The 20,090-nt window shown below is 39.5% G+C and overlaps 2 protein-coding genes across 2 annotated transcripts; both read left to right on the forward strand.

Annotated features, from left to right (window-relative positions):
* Positions 1-1,237: 1,237 nt before the first annotated feature.
* LOC120428189 (sorting nexin-14-like) lies at positions 1,238-11,481 on the forward strand. The gene is made up of 8 exons (XM_039593169.2): positions 1,238-1,385; positions 1,526-1,717; positions 1,779-1,911; positions 1,979-2,837; positions 5,985-6,258; positions 6,315-6,560; positions 10,761-10,942; positions 11,019-11,481. The coding sequence occupies exons 2-8, from the start codon at positions 1,605-1,607 to the stop codon at positions 11,444-11,446; spliced, it is 2,235 nt and encodes a 744-aa protein (XP_039449103.1). The 5' UTR covers positions 1,238-1,385; positions 1,526-1,604; the 3' UTR covers positions 11,447-11,481.
* A 5,598-nt stretch (positions 11,482-17,079) lies between these two features.
* On the forward strand, positions 17,080-19,351 carry LOC120428188 (uncharacterized). Its single transcript, XM_052707054.1, has 4 exons — positions 17,080-17,368; positions 17,455-17,831; positions 17,906-19,191; positions 19,263-19,351. Exons 2-4 carry the CDS (start codon positions 17,458-17,460, stop codon positions 19,349-19,351), a joined length of 1,749 nt encoding a protein of 582 aa, XP_052563014.1. The 5' UTR covers positions 17,080-17,368; positions 17,455-17,457.
* The last annotated feature ends 739 nt before the right edge of the window (positions 19,352-20,090 follow it).

The raw sequence follows: 20,090 nt of genomic DNA on the forward strand, positions 1-20,090 counted from the left end.
TTTGAAAATGTGCATCTTGAGCGATAATTTTTTGATTGACTTTATGTTAAAAAAAAAAAACAATTTGCTATTGAAAAGTTATTTAGTGAAAAATTGATAAAGTGAAAAGCTTTTGAATTATGGTTGTTTTAGGTAACATCTTTCGAAATATTGCATTTCTAATTTACAATACAATTCCTTATTTGAGTTTTTGGAAATTTTTGAATAAAATTATAAATTTTATAAAGGACATATCTCAGCAAACTAAGGCTGGGTCAAAAAAAAAAATATTTTTTTGAAAAGCATCATTAATGAATGATTGTCTAGAAGGTCGATAATTGATTCACAAAATTATATAAATTTTGAGACACTTGGATACGTCAAATTCACATCGACCAGTCTCCCTATTTAAGGTCACCCAGTGCGATAAATAAAGGGGGGTAAATTTTGGCTGATTTTAGCGTGACGTACTTAATGGATGAAGCCTTCCTCACATTGCTGAGGTAGGGCTATAAAATCGCTCGAAAAATGACCCACCTTCATGTATACCTATCGGCTCAGAATCAATTCTGAGCAAATGTCTGTGTGCGTGGTAGGATGTTGCTCAAAAAAATGTCATTCGATTATCTCGAGACTGGCTTAACCGATTTTGTCCGTTTTTGCCTCATTCGATCGTCGCCATAAAAAAATATGCAGTTTAGTTAAGTACTTCAAAAGTTATGCTAAAAACAATGTTGACTATAGTTCGGAAAATTGTAAAAAGATTTGTAAGAAAACCCATCATGATTTGTATGAAAACCCATTTTCAGAAAGGAATTTGAAAGACCTTTGAAATAACTTACCTCGTAACCTAAAGGTGTTTGTTGTATCTATTTCAAATTTGAATTCTGCTAACCATAATTAGTCAAATTTATATAATTGAGTCTGGATTGTATATGAAAAGCTTACGTCATAGAATCATATTGATGCCAAAATACAACAATAACAATAACCGCCTTGAGTCAGGGATATTAAAAAAACACCCAAAAAGCAAAAACTGAAAATTTGGTTTATTGGACCTTTTCAAAAAAAAAAACTCCAGAATTGAATACTAATTTAAAAATTGAACTCGATCGTTACCATTTTACCCCAAAAACCCTCACCCCGAAAAGGAACACCGCGGAAAGTGAAACAATCAGCTGATTCGCGGTCGGCTGTTTGATGCACGTCGCGACGCTGACGCCAGCATAAACGTCAAAGCGGGAGGGGATGCATTTTTTATGCTGCGGTGCACCCACCCAGTTGTAAACAAAGACGTCCCCACAGAGTGGTGTCGTCACCCTTCTTATCAGAGAGTTGTAAATAAATAGTTAAACTGCGTGCGATATTTAATTTTTATCAGTTCTAATGGCTCCGGTAGCCGCCAGGTGTGTTTATCTTGGTTTTGGCTGATGGAGTAAATGAATTCCTGTTTGAAGAGAGTGATTTTTAGTGTTTAACTTAGTGGAGCCAGGAAGAAAGTGAAAGTGTTGTTGCACTTTGCTTTATTGATTTTTCCTTCCTTTAGTCACCAGTGCACTTGTACTTAGGAAAAATAAGTAACAATCCGTCTTGGTGCTGAGTTGGTGGTGTTGCAATTTCCAGTGATGCTTCTGTACCACGTAAAAGAGGTACTTCTCAAGTTCTATCAGGATGATATTGCCAGGATAGTGGCACTGGTCGTCCTGACCTTGTCCATCGTCGTCGGATTTTACGTCAGGTATTTTAGTATTTTTGTAAAATTCAATCTTCATTGAAAACTAAAGAAATTCTCTTTTTAGCTCAATTCTGGGACTTATCATCTTGCTGTTCTTCATCAATGGCTGTGCCGCGGCAGTTTTTACCCTTAACCACAAGGAAACCGTGGGAAGGTATCTGCAAAAGCTGAAGGACTTTTTCGGCTACAAAGACTATGTGAGTACTGAGTAGACTTACAAGCTTAGTTTCCTGAATCTTAAATATTTGTTAATTCGTGAAACAGGACCCCCTTGCGGCCTCCCAGTGCGACGTGTGCGGCAACGAGCGCTGTCCGCGGCACAATCGCAACGCGCTCATCCACGAACCGTGGAAGGGCTTCCTGATCGAGGCTCCGCTGGACGACGCCGTCGATCGGTTCTTCTCGCACATCCTGGACACGTTCGTGCGCAACTGGCACTCCCAAATCACCCCGGACGAGCAGTTTATGCTCGGCATCAAGTCGAACCTTCGGGACGCGCTCTGTAGGTTGCTGATCCGGGCCAAGGAGCTGGACGCTCCGACGGTCATCACGACGCGGCTGCTGCCGACGTTCTTCATCCATTATGAAATTATCGCCAAAATGATGCTCGTTGATCACGTCCCGATGGATCGGCTGGCCAAAACGTTCCTCATCGACGAGTATCCGATCCACCCGGCCGTCCTGAATCGCCAAGCGGAGGTGAACTACCTCCGCGGGGTGGCCAAAGTCCTCATCCCACGACTCTTCACCCCCGAGAACATCAACTGTAAAATATTCTTCAACCTCATCAAGGAACTCCTCTCCTTTTGGGTCCTGCTTCCCCTCCTGGACGTAATCTCCGATCCCAACCTAATCAACCTGCTCATAATAGCCGCAACCGACAAGCGGCCAAAGGACGCAGCTTCGAGAGCAAAGAGTCAACACCAGAAGACGAGCTGTGAAAAGGTGGAGATTTTGAGGGAGTTTGTCGAGCGGAGCAGGGAACGGGTTGAGTGTGGCGTGGAGACGGTTGTCGTCCAGGGCGAGGAGAACATCCTCAAGGACCAGAGCAAGCTGTACTTTTTCATGCAGTTTCTGATCAAGGAGGGTGCGGTCGAGTGGTTGCGGTTCTATCTGGATGTGGGTGAGTGTTTATGAAATTTGTCCAACTTTCATTACAATTCATATTCCCCTTGTTCAGAAGGTTATGTTTAGAAAACCAAAATTAATGTAATAATTTAATGAGTATATTCCTCATTGAACAATGTCTTCTTCAAATGGTTCAGTAAAGATTAGTTCATTATTTTTTTTGTCAAACACTTTTAAAATGCATTAGGAACTCTTTTTCGATTTGCCACTGTTTTGGGGTATTTCCTCTGACCAAAGGAGCGATTTCGCGACGTTGTTTCATCTATAAAAAATTGGCATCTGTCAAATCTAAAATTCTAGAATCTGTTCCCGAATTTCCGAAAACTATGGGATTTGGTGTTTTCGGCAAAGATGAAAGTATTAGGCAAGAACAATTCGGTGAAAACAATTTGAAAACTTTATTTTTTTTTGTTGTTTTAAGAGAATTAAAATGACAAGTTCTAAGCTATGACCCAGCAAGCACAAAATGTGGCAGCGTTGCCTTTTTGTGAAAAATTAATTCATTTCTTTGAAACTTGGATAGGAAATGGTCGAAATTTTGTTTATAGAGCCGTTTTCTAGGTTACCTAAAGTTTTGTGGTTGTTTAGGCTTTAAAATATATTTTTTTTAGAAGTTCAGAAAATTTCATTTGAAGATTATTAAAAAGTACCTTTGAGGATTGTTACAAAGTACTGGCAAAAACAAAAACAAAAATCTATGGCCGATTTTTTATAAAATGCTTAACAGTCTTATTTTTTAGCTTTAATTTTTTTTAAAGATTTTAGCCCATTTGATTCAGATTTTTTTTTGTATTTGGCAAAGGGCCAACGTCGACATTTGAGTTTTTTTCTGATTAGCCCACATTTACAGTTCTTTTAGTGCATCTCCAGCGCGGGTAGCAAACATCGAAGCAAATCAAATTTGCACCCGACATCAACCCCACCGCGGTACCTGTCGCGGTAGCAAATTTGCTCTCAGTTCTTCGAGATTTCACTTTGCTACCCGTTATTCTGCTGGTTTGCTACTGCGGCAAATGGAATGATGCACGGAAAACTGAATCTTGCACGGAAAAAAATTAAATTGTTTTTTATGTGTAAAAAAATCAAAAAATTAAAAATAAAAAAAAATATCAAAGAAAATTAAAAAAAAAACTAAAAAAATTATAAAATTGAAAAAAATTAAAGAGATTTAAAAAAAAAAATCAAAAAATATAAAAACTTGAAAAAAAAATTGAAAAATAAAAGAAAATAAAAAAAATTAAAAAATTAAAAAAAATTAAAAAAAATAAAAAAAATTAAAAAATAAAAAAAAAATAAAAAAAACTTGAAAAAATAAAAAAAAAAAATTAAAAAAAAATTAAAAAAAATTAAAAAAAATAAAAAATGTTTAAAAAAATTTAAAAAATTAAAAAAAAAATAAAAAACTTAAAAATTGAAAAGATTCAAAAAAATTAAAAAAAATCAAATTTTATTTAAAAATTAAAAAAAAATTGAAAAAAAAATTATTTTTTTTAAATTAAAAAAAAACAATTAAAAAAAGTTAAAAAAAAATTACAAAAATTAAATTATTTTGAAAAAAATAAAAAAAAATAAAAAAATTAAAAAAAATACTTAAATTAAAAAAAATTAAAAACTTTATAAAAATAAAAAAAATAAAAATAATAAAAAAATATACAAAAAAATAAAAAAAAAATGAAATCTTAAGAAAAAAACTCAAAAAAAAATTGGAAAAAATATAGGTAAATTATGAAAAAAATTAAAAATATAAAAATAATCAATAAATTTTGTTTAATGGTGTGATGTATTATGCATTCTCAAGGCAATCAGTCGGAGTATGCGGATGAGACTATTCCCGGTTATTTGGTGTTAAGTTTAGCATAAATGATTCAATCTTAGACAGCCGGCTGTGGAAAGATAAAACCAACTAAAATGCGAAAACGCGAAACCGCCCGGATCGAAATACACGCACAATCGGGGGGACAACAAAGACGGAAACGGCAACGAAAATCCGGCTTGTTGACCGCATGAATCTCAACACATAATTATTGATTTTTAAGGTAAACGAGAGCAAAAAATGATAAAAACCCATATTTGCCCCCCGCGGTGGGCTTGTTTCGGTGGCAAATTTGCTACCCTAGCGGTGGGGATGACGGAGTTTTTTCAAGGTGGCAAATTTGATCTCGGTATTCATGAGCCGGGTGCAAATTTGATTTGCACCCCAGCGCTGGAGATGCCCTTAGGTGTTTGTTTTTTTGTAATCCAGTATTACACTTCTTCTGAGATCGGATTTAAGATTTATTGTAACTTGAGATTACTTAATCCTGCATTACATCTTTCTATCAGATTAGCTATTACTTTTTTGTAATTTTGAATTACAAAAAAACGGTGTAATTTTGTAATTTGTGATTACTTGTCCAAAAAATGTTTCTACGCTGCAATTTTTCAAACTCGACTTGTTAAACAATTTTGATAATTATAGTTTTGAACAAGCTAATAATTTTTAACAAACACACTGACACTTGAATTTTGAAAAAAAATTAAAACTTTGAATTCAATTATTTATATATTTAAAAAAATGTTGATTATTTATTTGAATGATTTTAAATTTTTTAGGCTGCTTGTTTAACGATTGCTTTGGATGCTTCACTATTGATCTCTAGGGACTTTTTTGACGAATTTCTGCTCCTAAACTACTATTAAGTTTTTGCTTCCACTTGCACACTCATGTTTTGGAAATTTAACTTTTAGTGATAAAAAATAGGGTAATGCATGAACAATGTTTATCCAAATAAATTTTTAATTCTAGAGAATAACTCTGGCTTGAATTCAATGTTTATGGTACATTCCGGCTCTTGAATATATTTTTTAGTATTGTAAAGCTAGATCTCCCTGTTTGAAAAAAAAACCTAATGCCCTACAACCTCTGCGTAGTTTGACGATATTTGAGTTTCAAAATTGCGTCTTTTTGATTTAGTGCTTTTTTTAACTCTACATAGCTTTTATTTTCTTAAATGCTGCTCCATTCCATTTGCAAAAACTGATCTGAAGACAATAAAGATTAAATGCAATTTTTCAAAAAAACACATTTCTACATTGGTTTCAATTATAATTTCATCATAATTTCACGATATCCGATTCTATTGGGCAACCAATTTCCCAACAGACATCCTCAACAAGGAGCTGGAAGATCCGCACATCACGACCGACCCCACCAAGCTGTCCTCGCTGCACCAGCAGTCGGAGAAGCTGCTGCAGGCGTACCGTGGCATGATGCGCAACGAGCAGGAACCGGTGCCGGAACACTGCACCCTGAACGAGGCCCACGACCGCGTCAAGGAAAAGCTGGAGGACAAGTGGCGCAAGCAGTTCAGCAGGACGTCGGAGTACTTTGAGCTGGTTTACGGGCCGCGGGAGTTTAAGGAGGTTTCGGATAAGAAGTGAGGAGAATCTCTCAGTTTTAGGAAGAAATTGTTGATAAATTAGATTATTCCAGATCATCGGACGGCACCGGTGGCGGTGGAACGAAGCTGAGCTCAAAGTTCAAGGAGGTCATCCGCGGGGCCGTGGACGGGGCGCCGATTGAGGCCACCGAAGCGCCCACGGTTTGGGATGCCCTCAATGACGCCCAGTCGATGCCCAGCAACAACATCTACAGCTCGGTGACCCAGAAGCTGCGCAAAGAGAAGGGCCAAAGCTTGGATGCTTTCATGCTTACCTTTATGCACTCGATTGAGCAGAGGTGAGTTGGGGGTGGGGAACACTCCTTTTTAGATTCCATCAGGGACTGTTTGTTCTGAGGCGTTCTTTGCTTGACCTAAATGCAGTCGCGTAGCTGGGGGAGGGTTGTTGCAAGTATATTGTTTTATTTATCTTCATTAAATTAATTAATTAAATTTTTATCTTGGCTTAACAAAAAAAAAAAACATCCCAAAATATTTATTGAAGAAATTTATGCAATCTATTTTTTGGTATATTTTAATCAGATTCACCTGGAAATCGATTATTTCTGTAGTGGTTCCTAAGTTACACTATTGAAGCAATCATCCAGGCCAGGCCAAACGTGCGCTTCCCTAACACGGACGTGAACTTCAAGTATCTCGAATGTAATAGATATAGATCCTTAAGGCAAACTGCCATCTAAGCCCTCCTGGTGTCGGTAGAATGAAGGAGGCAGGTAACGGCTCCATCGGGACTTTATAAACCCGGCATACCTGTCCTGCCGCCACCTGCAGGTCGGCATCCTCAACCAATCGCGATGAGCTGAAAACGTCCGACAAGCTTCGTTTTTTCGTCGCTTACCAGTAAAGGCCTTATCTGGTAATAGCAGTGCTGCTTCCTGTGTCCAGGCGATCTCAGTAGAAAAGTCAGTGATCTCGAATTTCTTTACCCTCGATATGCAGCAAGCCACACAAAACATAGAGTACAATTCTGTGGTACTTCTTTGGTTATTGTTTCGGCATTGTTTTCAAAGCAAACGATCATAATCATCAGATACCGCACAGTGCTTTCTTCAGGTAAGATTTCCGGGTTTCAACTCCACGAGCGAGCGCAGCTTCCGCCGCATGTTTCGTGGCCTTGGCCAGCGGAACCTTCCGTTTCGTAACTCGCCGCTAGCTGCTGCAAACACCTAACAATAAACCTACTTCGGATTTTCCACAGACGATCTTGAACCGGTCAAACTTGAACTATCAAAACAAACTGCTCGACTGATATGTCAACGAGAACTGTCATTCGCCCTTGACCGTTCTCGCTGTCAAAAGAATTCGAGCAGTCTGATGTGTGAACGCACAAAAAAGGTATGCCGGAAAGCGAGTTAAGACTATCTGCAGCGCGAAGTATCAAATGGAGCATTTCCATTCGAGCAGTTTTTGCTTTTTTCTACAATGTATTTTTTTATGGAGCGAACTGTCAAAAACTGCTCGACTGCGGGTACTCCATTGCGAGCAGTTTAAAATTTTTAGAACTGGCGGAAATGAAACTAAAACACGATGCTCGCAACGCGCTGATCTAAATGTATTTCAAAAAATGCTTTTAATTGTGTGCGTGTGATTATCAACACAGCATCATAGTGTGTGTGTAAGAAAACGTGGATATCTCTATATATCTGATTTTTTTTTTGAAACTGCGTTCTACTCCAGTTCGAAATCGTCTCATGTTTGAAACAAACTCGTCGAGCAGTTTTATTTCGGTTTCAAAATACTGCTCGAAAAATAAAACTGCAACTCCGCGTTGCGGGTGGTCTGTTTCAGTTCTATTTGAAAAAATGAAACAGCTAGAACAAAGTAGAGCCGCGTTACAAGTAGTCTAACGCGGTTAAGGTCAAGGTGCGAAGGTTTGAAAAGGGAGCTTATCGCTCGGTCAACGCAGGAGTGTCATCCCCTCGAGTGGTTCCGAAATTTCTTACCGCGTCTTGAACGGCCTCGATGATTGTTTTTTCGTTGAACTTTCGTCCGCTGAAGAAAGGCGAGTTTCAAACGATGTAAATTCCGTTGTAGAGAAACAACTTCTTTACCTTCTTTTAACAAACGGACCACCTCAACTTATCGAGAAATGACGAGACCTGTCTTTTCGTTCCTAAAACAAAAAAAGTCCAACTGCTGTTGGATCTAGCGAATCGAAATTCACTTTTTTGTTGACGCTAACCTTGAGCAGCCTTAGGTCCTTTGCTTACACACTTTCCAGAAGTTTCAATGTGTGTTATCTTTGGTAAACTGCCATGATCTGGCTGTTCTTCCAAGATCTTGGTGAATATTCTTCGCAATTTCACAATTCAAGCAAAACATTGTAAAACGGCCATTGTCATTTTTCAAAACATTGAGAAAAACAAGAAAGAAATTTGCGATTAGTTTTTCAATTCATATTTCAAACCAATTAAGCAAAGTGCGAAAATAATTTACACAATATGTGTAAAAATGGTATAGTTATTAGGGTGGGTACGGATTTTGAAAAGTTCTCAGATCAAGTTCTGGTGTGGTTCCCCTTGTAGGGTATACCCATAGAGACTCTCACGCCAAATTTCAGCTCATTTGGTTGAAAACTGGCTTGTCTCAAGCGGGTTCAAGTTTACATGGAAATTACTATGGGAAATTTTGAATTTTCGTTCATTCGCTCCTACAGGCCTGAGGAAAACATGTAGAAACTTCTAGGATGGCCAGAAATGAGCGGAATCGTCTGGAGAACAACTTTCCCTAAGAGACCAGGTCGATTCGTTCAACCCCCATCGAGCTCAACGGCAATACATCCGGGGTTTTCGGAACCAACGGTTTTCCCGAGAAAAGCATCAAATTTTCCTTAGCATGCTATGAATCCTTGATGAACACCGCGACGCCGCATGTGTCATGGTTACCCCGGATTCGTCGATGTTATTTGATTATTCTTCACTTAATTTTAGCTGTGCCACTGCCAATATGTTTTCGCTGCAAGCGGCCCACGATCTTTTTAATCGTCGTGGAACGAGTGAGAATGTTTCGTCGGTTTTGGAGCCCAAGCTGAACTTATTGTATCGTGTGAAGTACGTTCAAAATCTACGTCCGTAGCATCGACGGCATCATGGAATCGGCCACAAAGGCGGGGACTAAGACACCAGCATCGATGCCGCAAAATTACTTGGCTGTTTTGGGCGAACTGCTGAATGCTTTTTACCGGGTGGTGGCTTTGATTGCATGAGCGGCTCAACCGGGGAAAAGTGTACCTTCAGTGCAAAGTGCTTTGGGCAGTTTCGTCGGAACGAGCTGGCCTGAAACGACCGAATAGTGCGACACGAAATAGCAAACCGGAGAAATTTACCCGGCAATTAATGACTTCTGGAGCAACACGAGAAAAGGGCGGATAAGCATTTTAATAGCTGGAACTATTTCGCAAATTCCGAGCCAACAGTTAACTTTTTCTCAAAACTCGATGTGTAAAACAATAGCTCGCCTTCCCAGCTACCTTCTAACGCTGCGGGTTTTGTTAAATAGTGAAATGTTATCTCGGAATTTGCAAAATAGCTCTAGCTCTCAAAATGCTTATGCGCCCTTTTCAAATGTTGCTCCAGACTTGGTGCAAGTGAATGTGATTTTCTAATAGAATAGTTTAAAACACGTTTAAATGAGCAGCTATCTAAAAGAATCGTGATGTTACACGTATTGACGAGGTAGGAATTAACCAGAAATACACAAGAAACCTTATTTTGATTAAAAATCGTTAGTTTTGATTATTTAAAAAAAAAGGCCAAACTTCGTTTCGATCTTTGTTTTGAACAACATTGTGTTTGTCCCTGAGACGATCACGTGTTCGAAATCAAAACAACTCAGTTTCCACATTGGACCTTTGCAGCAAAGAGTCTATTTGGAAGTAGAAAATAAACAAAACGTAATAAACTTTGGCTTTTGCAAAAAATGATTTTTTTCACATAAAAATATGTTTTATATGCATTTCTCGATATGTAGTGATAGATAAAGACTAAAGACACCGTTTGCACCAAAAATCCCGTTTGTTTACACTTTTGACTTAGGTCGTTTTACAATGTTTTGCTTGAATTGTACAGGGAGGTATCAAAATATACACTCAACCCCGGGGTTAGTCACTTTTCCGGTTGGTTGGTCAAATTCAAACTAAAATGTGACGAACTGTCACTTTTTACACGGCGCTCACGCACACTATCAAAACAAACGTTTGATAATGTGTGTAAACTCCGTGTAAAAGGGGTGTCAAACTAAAAAGTTACCCCGTTAGTTTGACAATAGTTGGTGTCAAACCATCGGGGTTTGAGTGCAGAACGATAAACCAAAGCATGTTACTTGACTGTTGAAAAAGTAAGCGAGAATTTTAAAAAGCCATAAAATTTAATGTAACAACGTGGGCTTCTCTATTAACCCATAATACGTCTCTGTCCTAACGTCCTAACGCAAATGTTTTGTTTTCAATATTTCTTTCATGCTTCTTTTTTCTCCGCCAGTCCCGACATTGGCGAGGACGTGATCCAGGTCAAGGATAAGGTAAAGAAAAAGTACAAACTCCCAGGCCAAAGCGTCGTCTTCGGGGACCTGTTCGAGGTGAAGAAGGCCTCCAAAAACACCCACACAACCACGCTACTTTCGCACTCCGTCCGCGGTCCGTCCCAGTGCTTGATCTACATCCGTAAGTTTCGGGACCGCACCCTTGACGAGGGTTCTCCAAATTGACAACATTTTTCTTCTCTTCTCCCCCAACGTAGTGGTGAAAATCCTCAACGCACCCTTCCTCATCGTCCGGCTGGCGCTGGCCTTCTGCTGCGTGTCCCGTCGAACCGTGGACACGCTGATTCACACCGGAATCGCGCGGCTTCTGCGAGCTGGCCTCAAAGAGTCCCGCCTGGCGACCCTCATCGAACTGCTGCGCGAGGTCATCTTTGTGCGCAAACTGCCCGAACCGACGCCGGCGGAACTGCTCAAGCGGCAGCAGGACGCTCGCCGCAGGTTGGAGGAACTTCGGATGGGCCTCGGAAACGTGGCCGATGTGCTGCAGTCGCCGGAGCTGAACAAACATCTGATGTACTGTTTGTTTGATATCTTGCTGGGGGAGATGTATCCGGAGTTTGAGAGTCCGGCGGTGGCGGTTAGTAATGGGGGAGGGAGTGGTGGGGTTGGGCATGGATACAAGTGATAAAACTGTAGTAAAATAAATATGGCTCTCTTGACAAAGTATACAACTATTGCAATTATGTTTTTTTTTAGAAAAATTGAGAACCAGATGCTTAAACCAGGCCCTCTATCTCGAATACATGACAAAAGGTTGAATTCCATAAGGTCGAATGGACTAATGTGGACAAAAGGTTGACTTTTAGTTTTTACTGACTATATTGCCAAAGTCAAACAAGTGTCTAATCTAATCAAATTAAATCTAATCAAACAATAATAAACTTCTTTTAAAGAAAATAAATATTTAAATCAAAATTGTAATATTAAAATTATTTAAAATAACACACAGAGTTTAAGTCATACTCGTTTTTAAGTATGTGTTTATACTTGAAAGCATGGAAAACTCAACAAAAATATCACAGAAATAAGAATAAGTAATTTTTTGAAAAATATAGAATTCTTTGAAAATCGATTAATTTCATATTTTATTTCATAACTGTTCTTGTTTCAACGAATGAAATTGTTTTTTTTTATATATTTAGAGTTTTTTTTAAAGGTCCTATAAACATAAAACATAATAGTTTTTAGGACCTTTAAAAAACTCTAAATATATTACAAAAACAAAAATAAATTGCTTCCATCTAAGCTTACATCAGAACATAATATCGGTTTTATGAACTGCAAGTTTTAATATTCGACTGATTCGTACATGCTGCAAAATGGGTCAAAAAAAAAAAAAACTAAAAACACGCAACACTTTTTATTCAAGTTCCCAAGCACTTGAATGATTGAATAAAACCCCATCATAGATCTAATTGGTTTGTGTTTCAACATCAATCCAAATCTCAATCAAATGCAATTGTTTGGGCGATTGACTTTTTGGTATTTTTTACCCGTTTTTTTTCATTCGGGTGGCTCAAGCTTTTCAAGTGTTTTGCTCATGAATTTGTCCCACTGTCCTGAACTCTTCAAAGTGATGATGAAAACACTTGAAACTGATCTTAAGATATACATAAAACAAGCAAATTTCAAAGTCAACGTGATTTTCCACTTGAATTTAATGTGTTTCACTGATTGATTTTAGCGCGAGTTTTATCGATGGCTAGAAGCTAGGGTGGGCAAACATGGGCACTTATTTTAAAAATGAAAAACTGCGATTATTTTCAAAAAAGTAACCTTAAAATGGCTATAACTTGAGAACGGTGCACTTTATCAAAAATTCACTGAAGTACTTTTTGATTGCAAATTCGATTTTACATCGAAAATTCAAGTTGAAAATTTTTGCGACCAATAATTCGATTTTTTGAAAAAATCTGTATTGATTCAAAAAATTATAACTCGGTCAAAGATTTTTTGCCCATTCTGGAAATTCCTGAAAAGTTGACATTTGATGTCCTCTAAAACATATCCAAAATAAAAAAAATTAAAAATATTGTTTTTTTTTTTTGCAAATCATGTTTTATTGACAAAAAGTGAAAATAAAAATCACCAATTTTTTTTTACTGTGTATCATTTTTTTCAGTGTAGTCCATATCCATACCTACAACTTTGCCGAAGACACCAAATCGATCAAAAAATTCCTTCAAAAGATACAAATTTTGGAATTTTCACATATCATTTTTGTATGGACAGCTGCCAAATTTGTATGGAAAATTATATAAACGACCTAATGATGCGAAATGACATATCGAATGCACCAAAAAAGTTTCAGCCGGATAAAAAAATACAAAAATTAAAATTAAAGAAAAAAGACCGATTCCGTAGAGAACTGCTCTACTATTATTTTTCAACACCATTTAAAATTCAAGTGTTTGGCTATTGAAATTATTTCATGGCCAATCACCACAGTTTCAAGTGTTTTGCGATTGATATTTGAGTGCTCTGTACAGTAGGGTCAGATCATGTGCGAAACACTACGATGCGCTGTGGGAGTTTTGCTCAGTGAAGATGCCAGTTGCACCGATTTGTCTGTGTTTCACAGATATTTGAGCTTGTGTCAGACATTTTTTGAGGTGCACAGTCTTTAAAAAAACGTCATTACATTAATATTTTTCAAAACTATCAACCGAAACCTATTTCCTTTGCCTTCAAATGGTTGAAACGCAATTTCTGATGGAATTCTACACTCAAAAAAATGAGTTCGCGTAAACGTGAACAGAGTTCATGCCACTGGGAACCAGGAAGAAAACTGTTCAACTTTTATAGTGCATTGCACCATGAAAGTGAACAGTTTTCTTCCTGGTTCCCGTTAGCATGAACTCTGTTCACGTTTACGCGAACTCATTTTTTTTAGTGTATGACTGTAAATTGATATATTTGAATTTTAGATAAATATACAGACATACACAGACTTTTTTACAGACATTTCATAAAAAAACATGTAAAAAATCGCCACAAATCAATTTTTCAACAAACTTTTGGTCGTTGAAAAGCATTTGAAAGAAGAACTCTTAAAATTTTAGAAAATTTATGGGTTGGAAGTTTGACTTGTGTTATGTGACTTTGCCAATGTTTAAAAAAATGTCATTTATTTAAGGGACAATTTTGGCTGTATTGTTTTAACTTGACTAACATTTCATATGTTTTAAGTAAAAAGAAGTATGCTGTAATTTTTCTAGTGCCCCAGACTATGCCTCTAAGCATTGTTTTAAATTTAAATGATAATGGTGCCATTTTATAGCAAAAAATGTGAAAACATGCCAATAATTGAGAAAGTCATTGAAAAAACATGAAAAAATTAGATAGGCGAAATGTAGATGTATGGTATGTGGTAGAATAGGCCGAATACTAACAAAAACAAACATAAACTAAACAAAATAAATCCAGAGTTTTTTTTGAAAAGGTCCTATAAGGTATTGTCTTTCATATGTTTATAGGACCTATTCAAAAAAAAAAAAAAAAAAACTCTAGAAATGCAAATTAAAATACAGTAGTTGTTCGGTAACTGGGCTGGGAACGCACTATGGGCCATCTCCATACAAACAGGCGGCCAAATTATTTTTTTGCTTTTTAAATGTTTTTTCATACAAATTTGGGTAATTGTATGGTATTGAAATGATATACGTCGATTTTTATGACTTTTCATGTTTTTCAATAGTTGATTGTTTATAATAAATAGTCTTTTCATACATTTGCAAGTGCAACAGAATTGCGTATATATTAGAGTGTAACAAAAATTACTTTTTGGTGGGCATTCAGGGGTTTGTTCCGGTGGGCATACTGAGCCTAAATCCCAAATATGAGCTTGATTGGACGTAGCAGGAGCTGGCGCTCCGCCCTTCAATTTTAAATGGGATTTAACCCGTAAAAAAAGATTTTTTCAAAAATGTCACTTTTTGAGGCATTTTGGCCACCAATGCGTTTACCAAAAACATCACTGGCGTGTAGGCCAGATCCTTGCGCATCTTTTGGTATATTTAACATTGAAGTTTGGAGCATCCTGGAGCTCGGTACAGACCTTCAAAGTTTGGCATTTTTTTTTGAAAAATCGGTCCCAGCAAAATCAAATGGCGTCTCGGGCGTCGCGAGGTGCGACGCATATCTTTTTTGCCGGGGCCGATTTTTCGAAAAAATGCCTACACGCCAGTGATGTTTTTGGTAAACGCATTGGTGGCCAAAATGCCTCAAAAAGTGACATTTTTGAAAAAATCTTTTTTTACGGGTTAAATCCCATTTAAAATTGAAGGGCGGAGCGCCAGCTCCTGCTACGTCCAATCAAGCTCATATTTGGGATTTAGGCTCAGTATGCCCACCGGAACAAACCCCTGAATGCCCACCAAAAAGTCATTTTTGTTACATCCTAGTATATATTGTATTGCAAGTTTATATTATTAAATTATGGATAAGCTAATACATCCCCACTTTAAGGACACAACCCCTCCCTCCTGTTTCTTTCACCCCCCCCCCCCTCTCCTCCCCTCCAACAAAATTTTGTTAAGCGTAATAAATTCATTTTAAGTCAAATATTTATTATTTACTGCTGTGTGTTTCTTTTTGTGAGTCCATGCCATATAACTTGAGACCCCCCCCCCCCCCCCCCCTACCCTAACAGAAAAATTAATTTTATTCAAAATATTAACTATGAAGTAAAACGATAAAAAAAGAGTTTGTGACAGCTTCAGGATATGTCAAAGGTATTTTTTATGATGTTTTATACTAACCAACATAGAACTTAAATGTGAATCAGTTTCATGGATTGATCGCAGAAATTCATCATGCTAAGTCAACATTTTGCTGAATACTTTTTCCGGTATCAAACTGAGATTCTCCAGTTTCGCTTGAGAAACTTCGGTACGAATACCTTATTTTGACTAAGGTACTCAATGTAGGCAACAGAAAATTCCAATAAAGTCATTTCGAACTTCTTGAAACCAGGTATTGATTTTTGAAGCGACGATGCCCACGAAGTAGGTAGCAAAGCAAGTGAAATAAACGGGCGCATATGTAGATTGCAGCAAATTTTGATAAAACGTAAATGTTCAAAATGGCATATCTCCGAAAACGCAAAAAATCGCAGGCTGGAAATTTCAGCAATGTTAGATTATAATCCAATCTTTCAAGTGATCTTAGTTTCATGTTTAGCATCGGTTAGCAAAAAAAGTACTCGATTAACAAACACAAAAAAATAAGATTTGTCAAAAAAATGCTCCAGTTATTCGATGAAAACTTCAGTTTTTGGTTTAGAAACTGTGGCATTCCAGTTGAGAGTGTAGTTTGATCGAGCTGAATTGTGGGATTCCGGTTGAGAGTGGAGTTGGATCGAACTGAGTTGTGGCAATAAAGATGGAGTTGTTGGCTCCCGTTTGGTATGAGAATAAATATATAATTGTGTAGTTATTTACATAGTCCAAGATGTCACATTGGCGATCCTGCCATGTTAAATGTGAATTATGTGTTAAATGGCAGTTTTTACGGTTTTAAGTATAGTAATTGGTGATAGAATATTGTGTGGTTTGAGTCGAAAAAAAAGTAAGTAAGAAGAACAATGATGATAATCGCGGGAGCCAACAAACCCCAGAGTTAAGGAGCTTTCAGAAGTGTTGCCAGGAAAACAGAAAAATAAGTTTTAAAAATGAGTATGGTTTGAGTCGGGAAAGCCCTTGGCCAAACAATTAAGGAGAATTGAATTAACCACAGAATAAGAAAAAAAAGCGGTCAGTTGAGTCGGGTAAGCCCCAGGCCATATAAAACCTGTGAATTTAATCGATATTAGAGCAAAGTTTAGTTGAGTCGGGACAGTCCATGGCCAAACGAACACACAGATATTTAGCCGCTGAGCAGGATAACGTCCATTGCCAGCATCAGTGTGTATCGAGATGTGTATGCTGAGTTGGAGAAGACCAAAACCAGCAGGATATGGTAATTACCGAGCTGGATAGAGGATGCCTGGCCGGTTAAATGGTTTGCTGAGCAGTTTTAGACCTATGCCAGCAGTTGTTCCCGACTGAGCAGGGTAGAGCCCATTGCCAGTTAGCTATTGTAACTGAGCAGGATTAAGTCCATTGCCAGATCGAAATAAGATGCCGTTGTTTACTATTAGAACTTACCTTGCAAAAAAATTGATGATGAAAAAAAAGAAACGAAAAAAAAGTCAACAATTAAAATAACTGGTCGCACTGTTGGGTGAACTTTAGTCGAGTCAGCCGTTGTAACTGTCACGGAGAAGAGAGAGCTTTTTCATCGACTTTATTTTTGCTTGAGCAGAGCCTACTGAGGTGGTCGCATTCTCTCTGTTGGAAGGAGATGAAAATAGACTAGGCTGTGCGAGTTCTGAAAGTGTGAGTGAGAAGGCGGTATTTTGAACGTTTCGGTTTGGAAGACAGCACAAAGGAAAGTGTATTCTTTTGTTACTCGTCGCTGAAAACGGTGGTACAGAGTGATTCCTCCGCGGCGAGTCGCGTTTTTCTTTGCTTTAAAAAAAAAGTGGAAGTGAATTTTGGATTTCAAGGTATGAAAATCCGTTAGATTCCAATTGTTTGCTTTAGTTTTCGGGTGCCGTGTTAGTAGAACCGCTCTTCTTGTCAAAATTTTTAGGTCATGAGTGGCACGTGGGAGATCTCTGACGTAACGCCGTCTGACGAATCGTTTTTGGAGGTTAGGTACGTCGAGGCGCAAGAGGTGACACAGGGGTCCGGAAAATCCCGAGAGGCAGAATGGCTGTCTGGCACGTGGCCGTTGACGCCGTTCGATGGTACGCTGATGCCAAACAACCGGAAGTCAGAGTGGATCCGGTTCCGAGATCAGTTTAACCGCATTGTTTCCTGCAAGGCACCGGTGGGACCGTCCACAAAACTGACTGGTTTGAAGATCTTCGCGGGCGATTTCCTGCTCAACATTATAGAAATGCAGGAGAAACTGGTTGATTCGGAGTCAATTGATGTTTATTCGGACACGGTAGAGGCGCTCAACAGGTAAAAATAATGAAAAATGTGGGTGGTTCCAAAGTAAGTAGAGACGAATTGAATCGTGTTGATCAATCTCACAGGTACTTCAACCAAATCTGTGATTCGGCAAAGGAGAGGCTAAAGTTTCGTGAGATGAAAATGAGCGAGGGCGAACCGTTCGACGACTGGGTCCTGCGCCTAGAGGCGCAGGCGAAGTATTGTGATTTCGAGCTGAAACAGAGGGAAGAGGAGTTTTTGCAGGCTCTGACGAGACGCTCCATCCCGGACATCGCTGGCAAGCTGTACGAGGCATCGGACATGCTGGGGCGCGATCTGCAAAAGATCATTAATCACGGCAAGCATCTGGATGACATCAGGCGGGAAGCGGCAGATGCCGCTAAGCAGCTGGACGAGAGAGCTGGCGCAAGCGGAGGCCAACGCCACGAAGAAGAGGGGTTCAAAGCAGTGAACGTGGTGCGTCAATTCAAGCCGAAGGCGGAACGCGGTCGTTATTTTTCGGGCGGATCAACCAAGGGCTTCGCGGTGCCACAGAAAAGGTATCGCGACTGGCCTCTGAAGCGGGATGCGTGGGAGAAGATGTCCGTGGCTAACTGCACAAAGTGCGGTCGGGTGCATGGGCCAGGACAGTGCGCAGCTTTCCGCGTGAAGTGCTGGAACTGTGGCGTCTGGGGTCACTTTGCCGAGTGTTGCAAGAATCCCAAAGCCATGGAGGGGGGTTCGCGCGACCGACGTTACCGACCGGAATCCGTCAAAGAAGAAGCTGGAAGGATTAATCAGTTGCTCGCTCGGAATCAAGAGTACGATACCCCGCACGCGGCGATTGATCCGCGGTTGGTGAACTGTATAATCGGTACGGAGTGTGTGCAGTTCCTAGTCGATTCTGGTGCAACGGTGAATACGGTCACGGTTGGCGTCTGGGAATCCCTCAAAGCATGCTGCAAATCAGTCATGCACGATGTTGAGTTGGTTCCTCAAGAAGTATTGAAATCTTACGCCAAACAGAGTCCACTCGAAGTTGAATGTTCGTTCAGAGCTTATGTTGGCGTTAGGGGGAACAGTCGACCACTGCAATTGGCTAAATTCTTCGTAGTCAGAGGCACCGAGTTGTCCCTGCTGGGTTTTGAGACGTCGCAAAAACTAGGGCTGATCCGATTGGGACCAACAAGCAACGCAGTTCTGGATCCGTTGGGTGGTGATGCTGTATGTAGCGTACAGGCTGAAAGCTCGGAATTCCCAAAAGTTAAGTTGGCCCCGGTGAAATTTAAGGTGGACGACACCGTTACACCGCGACAGATTATTCGGTATAACATCCCAAAAGCATTCGAGAACGCCACCAATGAGAGACTACGAACGATGGAGAACAGCGGTATAATTGAACGAGCGGATAAAGAGAACGATATTATCACGCATGTGTCTCCGCTGGTCTTGGTGCCAAAGGGTACGAACGATTTCCGGATAGTTGTGGACTACAGAGCTGTGAACAAAGCGATCGTGAGGGAGCCCTACCCTATGCCATCACTGGATAAGATCTGGGCGGAGATTCCTAACGGAACACTGTTCTTCACCAAACTGGATCTTAGAGATGCCTATTTCCACATCGAGCTGGACGAGAGTGTACGTCATTTCACGACATTCATGACCGCGAACGGCCTTATGCGCTTTACGAGATTACCTTTCGGGCTAGCGAATGCCCCGGAGCTTTTTCAGCGGTCGATGGAGAAACTGATGGTCAAGTGCAAGAATATCGTCGTTTACCTTGACGACATTTTAGTATATGGGAGGACGCTCGAAGAGTTGCGGGAGTACGTTGATATGGTCAGGAAAACGTTGCAGGAAAACAATCTAACCATAAACGAGGAAAAGTCTGTTTACGATCAGAGATCGGTTGATTTCTTGGGCTTCACCATTGACGGAAGCGGAATTATGCCCGCCTGTAAGAAGATTTCCGATATCAAGCAGTTCCACCAGCCGCAGAACTCCGCAGAGGTGCGAAGTTTTTTGGGAATGATGACTTTTATTAGTCCGTTTATCCCAAATTTTGCACACAAGACGAAGCCACTCCGGGAGCTGCTGGCCGCAGAAACGAAATTTGAGTGGAGCGAGGAGCGCCAAGCCGCGTTTGAGTCCTTGAAGGTTGCGGCGGAAGACGATCTGGTGAAGAGGGGGTTCTTCGACGAGGACGACAACACTATATTGTACACGGATGCATCACCGTGGGGAATCGCTGGAGTTCTGGCTCAAGAAGCGAAGGTTGGAGGAGAGAGG

Source organism: Culex pipiens, chromosome 2, assembly GCF_016801865.2.
Source record: "Culex pipiens pallens isolate TS chromosome 2, TS_CPP_V2, whole genome shotgun sequence".
In the NCBI taxonomy this organism is placed as follows: domain Eukaryota; kingdom Metazoa; phylum Arthropoda; class Insecta; order Diptera; family Culicidae; genus Culex; species Culex pipiens.